This window comes from Sceloporus occidentalis, unplaced genomic scaffold (genome assembly GCF_023333645.1).
Source record: "Sceloporus occidentalis isolate IW3139 unplaced genomic scaffold, rSceOcc1.0.p SCAF_19, whole genome shotgun sequence".
Classification (NCBI taxonomy): Eukaryota; Metazoa; Chordata; class Lepidosauria; order Squamata; family Phrynosomatidae; genus Sceloporus; species Sceloporus occidentalis.
The window spans coordinates 15,765,313-15,772,691 of NW_028316999.1; the positions used below are offsets into that span (position 1 = coordinate 15,765,313).

At 38.2% G+C, this 7,379-nt stretch overlaps 1 protein-coding gene across 1 annotated transcript; it reads left to right on the plus strand.

The window, feature by feature from the left end:
- The first annotated feature begins 1,592 nt into the window (after nt 1-1,592).
- Nucleotides 1,593-5,627, plus strand: LOC149302505 (NADH dehydrogenase [ubiquinone] 1 alpha subcomplex assembly factor 4-like). Its single transcript, XM_089482572.1, has 3 exons — nt 1,593-1,728; nt 2,652-2,749; nt 5,325-5,627. The coding sequence occupies exons 1-3, from the start codon at nt 1,593-1,595 to the stop codon at nt 5,625-5,627; spliced, it is 537 nt and encodes a 178-aa protein (XP_089338698.1).
- Nucleotides 5,628-7,379: the final 1,752 nt, after the last annotated feature.

A 7,379-nucleotide genomic window follows, 5' to 3' on the forward strand; every position in this document is an offset into this window, starting at 1 on the left:
ATATTAATATATATATATATATATGATTGCTAAAAGCAATCACACTCCTATCATGCCCAGGCAACAAGTACATGCTAGAACCTGGGTATGCCTGGGCATGATAGGAGTGTGATTGCTGTATATATATATATATATATATAGTTAATTAATTAATATTGTTATTTAAATTGTTTTGTCCAATTTTGGTGTGTTACTTACTTTTAATAAAAGTGTGAGATTTTTTTAATGGTGGGGGGGTCATTTTGGGCCACGTAAACGCTGAATTTTCGTTTCGGTGCATCCCTACTATATACTAAGCCAGACACTGAAGTGGTAGGCCTACACCACATCAATGTTTGGCTTAGTATATAGCTATAGGTGTTATGCTGTACCAACGTCATTGTCTGCCTCAGTTTATAGCGATTGGTGTTATGCTGAACCCCCGTCAATGTCTGCCTCAGTATATAGTGATAGGTGTTATGCTGTACCCGGTCAATGTCTGCCTCAGTATATAGTGATAGGTGTTATGCTGTACCACCGTCATTGTCTGACACAGTATATACTGATAGGTGTTATGCTGTACCCCGTCAACGTCTGCCTCAATGTATAATGATAACAGTAATGCTGTACCACTGTCTATGTCTGCCTCAGTATATAATGTTAACAGTAATGCTGTACCACCTTCAATGTCTGCGCCAGTATATAACGATAGAAGCTATTCAGTTTTAAAGTGTGTGTGTGGGGTGCCACATACAGGATTCGCCCCCAGGCGCCAAATACTATAGGTACGCCGCTGACTTGTCCAGAGGCTGCCTAGTCCCCCCATTGCGAAATGTGGACAAACATGGCCCCCGGCCCAGCATTTTCCAGAACCTAAAGAGGTAAACCCAAGAGCTGGGACTTAGCTCTCAATTCTGGGACTGTCCAGGTGAAACCTGTACAGGTTGCAATCCTAGTCTGAGGATGTGATTAAAAAGTAGAATTAGCGACCACTGCCAAACTGCGTGCACTACTACAAAGAAAAAAATTACGTACCATGCTTCTAAGCCATAATATAGAAGTTACAGGTATTAAGAAAAATGCATCTGCCTCACAATTCTTTCCAATAACGCATACTCTACCAAATCTATATGTTTGAGAGAAAATATATGCACAATCCAGTAAAATACCTGCTGTGGCGTCCATTACCATATAATCATCACCATTGTATGTGCATCTATATAAAGAAAATGCTGCAATTAATTTACTGAAGTGCAATGTGTCTTTTTATGACAAGCCATATCAATTCCCAAGGACTGTTGCTGCTGTCAATCACTGTTGGGTTGTGGCCTATCTGGACCAAGGGGGTGTTTATTCCTTTGGAATATTCAATGCGCATTATTTATTCTAAATTTTCAGACCTAAGCTATTTTTCAGCACTTTTTAAACAGATGCGTTTTATATTCTACACATTACGGTAGATGCAATAGACGGGAATCACAAAACCCTCCCACATAGGCGGTCACACAGGAAGCAGTTGTTTGTGTCATCCTATCGCTGCACACCTGGCGGTTGCTGCCGGAAGCATGTGTTCCTCTGCGTCCATGGGTCTGTAGATCATGCGATGAGCAGACATGGGGGCCAGCGTCACCCGCGTCTTTAGAAACTTTAACGTGGAGAACCGTGCTCACCGGCTGATTGGCAAAGACAAGCCCACTTCGGCGCCCCTGCATCCGAGCACGAAGAAAGCCCAAGAAGCTGTCTTAGCCAGTGAGTGTCAAACGTGCTCTTATAAGATATATATAGTAATCCGTGTTAATTCACGTTATGCACTAAGTAAACTATATGAGGGCGGACATTGTTATAATAGGCTTCTGTGTTGGGTCTTCTCATGTCCTCTCCGGCACATAGAGGGAGGTGAAGGTCACGGAGGTAGAGTCTTCAGCTGTGGCTGTAATCTCTGTGTGTTACACACACACACACACACACACACACACACACACACACACACACACTCACACTCAATAAGCGAACGGTATGGGTTAAAACGCCACAGCACTAGCCGTAGTTTACTGGTGGCGTGCGCATTGTCCTTGTCCTGGAAGAAAATTGACAGGCTGTGCATGCTGGGAGATTGTGTTCTGCTAGGGTGTAGAATGTAGTGCGGAGACAAATTACAGCTGGTATATTTGGTTTAGGATTGTTATGGCTATGATAAATGTAAATATAGGCAGCAGGAGGGTTACTATGTAATATGTCTTTGTATACTTAATTGCTGTTTTATTTTGTGAAGTTATTTTGTTTCAATGCCATTGAGAGTATATTGTTTATCAAGTTTTAAGTAATCTTTTCAATGTTTTCTTAGAAGAAATTCTTTCCAAAGCAAACCTTTATTCCAGTTTAACAGGCAGCGAGAGTAAGTGAATGTTTTGGTCCTGTGTTATGTTATGTGAAAAAAAAGCCAAAAAACTTAAGAGCACTTTATTGTAATACTATAGTTACCTGCTTTGGGATACAGAGCCATTAAACGCAAGTGTTGTTCCATAGAATTTGGTAAGTAGAATAGATGGTTTCTTTCTCACCAAGCTTTTAACCATATCTTTCACGTAACTGTTGAATCAAAGTGACTGGAAGCAAATATGTGATATTCTCCAGGGTCAAATAATGAATGTGATTGTTTTGTCTTCTTATAGAATATCCAGACGTTAAGGATCACGTTCACAAAAAAGATAATCTACTTCTGTCACGGTTGAAAGAGGTTTATGTTGATTCCTCAGACCCATCAAATGAGGTGAAGTAACTGGCAATCTTATTTATCGAGGTGTAAAAGACACACACATCTGCAGTAACCAACAAGTTGTTGCACTGCACACCAAGGGATACACAAAGCAACAACTTTAAACCGTAGATGCTACTCCCTCACAAGTACTTTAGTTGCAAATCACTTTCAAAAGCAGGAGCGCAAATACATGTTAAAGAAAAGACAAAATAAACAATAATAGTGTAGTATATTTAACCCTTTAAAGGGGTCTCTGGATCTGTATGCAATACTCTAGGTGAGGCCTGACCAGAGATCTGTAAATCAGACATAATCACCTCCCTCTTCCTGCTACTAATGCCTCTCCCTAGGCAACCCAGCACCCTGCTTGCTTTTACAAAAGCGTTGCTGCATTGTCTGCTTTCCTTTAAGTCCTTATCTTCCGTTGTCACTGATAGAACAGCATCCCCAATGCTATATTCTGCCTTGGGATTTTTATGCCCCAAGTGTATTATTTTACAGCTGCCACATTCGTGACCATTCTTCTAACTTAGTTAAATTATTTGTTATGTGAGTTGTTCCAACCATTATGTCTACTCCATTGCAGACCTTTGTATCATCTGCAAAAAGACATACCATACTATTATTACCTTCTGGAGTAATAATAAAAATATTAAAAAGTACGGGTCCCAATAGGATACCTGAGGTAGCTAACTAATAACAAGTCCTTCATCCGTATATATACCATTAACTACAACCTTCTGCCTCTTATCGCACAACCATTGCCTTATCTGTTTCGTTATTTTTACATCCATAATGTCCGTATTATCCTTTCAGCTATGGTCTTTTTGCATTTTCTATTTCTGCTTTTTTTATTACATGACTTAGTTTGCAGAGTTCCAATTCTACTACATTTTGAAAGGTATAGACTGGACAAAAATAAGATTTCTCCTGAAACTTATGTGAAGCAGAGGTTGTATCTGTGTAATTATTATTAGACTCTGAGGCTAAATAATTTGCATCTTATATAATGCATAGAACTGACAAATTGTAATTTATGTGCGTATCTCTCTTTCCGACATCCAAATTAACATCAGTGTAGGGGTAAAACAGAACTGACTTTGAGGACAGCACAGGTATTTATACGCACAAACATGATAGAATTGAAGGTATAATCTTACCACCTCCCAGACAGCCTGGCACCCCATACAGTTCTATGGCCAGCAATGGCCACCCGACAAAGAGTCACTATTTCTCTTGTATGACTGACCGTTGGTTGATGCTTTGTTTTAAAATCACGCAAATATGGTAATTTCAGTTATGAATTTAGGTATGTTAAACTTTGCGAAGAGAACTGCTCCCCTTTTGTATGCAAAAATCATCTGCTTACCAACTCATTCCAGAGTAGAGCAAACTGTATAACTGTTTCCTACTTTCTAAAACATAGTAACACTTACACATGATATACTGCCATTTATCGTGGATCAAAACAGAAAAGTTGAAATTAAATGAAAAATATGTATGCTAGTTTAATATAAGTGTTTAAACAAAATATAAGTGTAATTTGTACATAGATATATTTTTTAAAATATTTGCTCCTGCACATGTACAAAAAAAGCAAATAATCTTTGTGCCTTTCTTTGTGGCCTGTCTAGTAATCCCTCATGTGTTAATGTTCTCCCTTTGAGACCTATTACAGTTTTCTTCCCTGTAGGTTTTTAAAATCATAGTTTGTGCTTCACCGAATAGATCCCTTGCTGTGTTAGGTTAAAAATAAATAAATGATGAATTTTGTAGTTCTGTTTGCCAGTTAGCATGCTGATTTGAACAAAAAAAGCCAAAAGACTTCCAGCTGTTTTGCTCTCTCTATGCCACATAATCATTTTTATTAACTTTAATTATTGCAGTGTCATTGTTGTATTCTAGCACTTTATAGAGTTGTTCAAAAAATTGCAATAAGATCCAATTTTGCGCTAGTGTTTAATTATAAATATTTACATTAATTTTAGTCATGGGATGGTTATTGCATATGCTGTAAATGTGGATATCACATCTTAGGCAAACAAAAATTCTGAACTGCAAATATCATGATATCTAAAACAAAAAGCGCTTGCAGGCCATCGCTTTTGTGCATTATACTTCACCTCGTCTAGTCTCTCACCTCCCTGGGCGTCCCTCTCTGTGCATCCTGACATCCTCACTCAGCATCCACCTCCTCCCTCTTCATACTGGATAAGCACATTCATTTGCTTTTCATCTGCTTTTCTCAGCAATAGCAGCAGCTGTGCAGGGAAGGAGGGGCTTGTTTAGACAGAGCTGCTCAGCAGCTCTACTTGTGTCGTGTGCAGGGAGGGAGGGGGTCTAGTTTGGACAAACTTTTCATGTGCAAGGAGTAAGGGGGATCGTTCTCACCAGCTCTACTAATTTTATGTGCAGGGAGGAAGGGGACCTCATTTTCTACCTGTTTTATGTGCAGGGAGGGGGGTTTGAGGGCGCTTAAGACCAAATTTCTTTGTCTCCATTAACCATTATTCTTGTACAAATATATTAAGATGCCACGAGTGAATTCCTGTTTTCGTTAAAGACCTTTTTCTTGCGTTTGAATTAGGTAAAGGATACCATCTTCAACCCAGCTGAGCATGTGGAATACAGATCTCCTAAATTGTCTGTGAAGAGTGAGCTATCTGCTCTAATAAATGTGGAAAACATTCCTAAGGGAAAGATTTCTATACCAGAAGCTCTGATGGCCCTCAACAATCACAAACGCTCTCCAGAAATCTGGACTGCAGAAAAAATTGCAAGTGAATATAACTTAGAAATCAAGGACTCACAATCTCTGCTAGAATTTTTTATACCTTTTGAGGTGAAAATCATTCCACGAAAGGACACCCGAGAAATAACTGAAAGATAAAAATAAGTTACTGAGTTACTGTATGTATTTTTCCATGATCTTGTATAAAATAATTTAGCCATAATTACTGAATGTTTTTGTTTTTTTCTTTCTCTAAGTTTGGACTTCTTAGGTAACAGAAGATTTGGAAAGATTGAATGGCTTAGAATGTTTTTAGTAGGATATTGCATAATAATTCAATGTAGATCTTAAGAAGAACAAAAGCAGCCCAACATGAAAATGAACTGCTTTAAGCTTAATAGAGAGCCGCTTTCCTGTTGTTGTGCGTAGACTTAAATAAACACACACTACTGGTCACTCTCTTCCACACTATTAATAAACTGTGTGAGTGCTCTAAGATTGAAACTTTTTATATGGGCAAATAACTCCTGTGTCAGTACCTTTTGAATACAATTTCTTGATGGTATGGTAGCAAGTGGTCTCCTCTCATCTCACAATCTTTATGGTTTTGTGAAAAACTAAAATTTATCTTCAGACGAAATTACATTTTGTTTTATAGGTATCTATTTGAGTGTGTTTGGTGTATAATCCATACATAAATGTATCTTATTACCTAGAGCAATAAAGTCCCATGGAGCAACAGACAGATTGATTTTTCTATATGTTGGTTAACTAATTTGATTTGCTATAAAGTAAGTTTAGTTTTCTAATTCAATTCAAAATTAACATGTGATTGCAGCAAGACAAGAGAGATGCTTCACCTCTACTAGGGTGAAAGGTAGAGAGTTCAAAGTTAAATGGTTATGGAAACAGGGAGTCTGACCACAACTGGACCTCCTACAACCTATTGTTGCACTGTATATTAGAATAAAAATGTCTTTATACAAGGTACACAAACTTTCATTATTAAATGAATGGATGGTGAAGGAAAAAGTGGGACAGCCATGCAGCAAAGTGATCGAAGAATTGGGGGCACGAGGCCGGTAGATCAGAGTGTACTTCGAAAGAAGAGAAAAATGGCAATTGGTGGCAGACATTGAAAGGTGCAGCGAGGGGAGAGGACAATGTCAATACCGCATCTCTGTCTGTCTCCAGGTCTAGGAGAAGACCACCATAAGAGACAGATAAATAATAATGAGTCAAATGGCAAATGATTTAAGTAAATTAGAAGAATGGCCATGAATGTGGCAGCTGCAGTTTAATGTAAAATAATGCACTTGGGGCATAAAAACTCCAAGGCAGAATATAGCATTGGGGACAATGTTCTGTCAGCAGACAACGGAAGAGAGGGACTTATTTCTGAGCGTTCAGGGTTGTTTAGCCAGGGGCATTAGTAGCAAGAAGAGAAAAGTGATTATGCCACTTTAAAAATCTCTGGTCAAACCTTATCTAGAGCAACTATCGGTAAGATATTGATGCATTGAAGAGAGTTCAGAGGAGGGCTAAGATATGTTATTATGTGTAGCTTGGAGGAAAGAAGTGAGAGGGGAGAGGCAATAGAAACATTCAAATACTCAGAGGGATTTAACCTCTTCGTGACAAAGGCTGATTTTACTTTTTGTACCCTTCGTGACAATGGCCGTTTTAACATTTCTGCGCTGCTCGTGTTTAGCTGTAATTTTCTTCTTTCCCGTTTACTGAACCCACACACATTAGATATTGTTTTTTTCAGGACAAGAAGGGCTTTCTTTAGATGACATTGTTTTGATTGTATCATATTATTTACTATTAAAAAAAGTATAAAATATGGTGAAAATTTTTGAAAAAAATGACTGTTTCTAACTTTTAGTTGAAAAATCTTTTACTCATCTA

What these genes read in the sequence shown, in the direction of transcription:
- LOC149302505 (XM_089482572.1), top strand. Translation starts at nt 1,593, where the DNA reads ATGGGGGCCAGCGTCACCCGCGTCTTTAGAAACTTTAACGTGGAGAAC. An exon ending in CCAAGAAGCTGTCTTAGCCA is followed by an intron (nt 1,729 to 2,651) that starts GTGAGTGTCAAA and finishes GTCTTCTTATAG; the next exon opens with AATATCCAGACGTTAAGGAT. An exon ending in CCTCAGACCCATCAAATGAG is followed by an intron (nt 2,750 to 5,324) that starts GTGAAGTAACTG and finishes CGTTTGAATTAG; the next exon opens with GTAAAGGATACCATCTTCAA.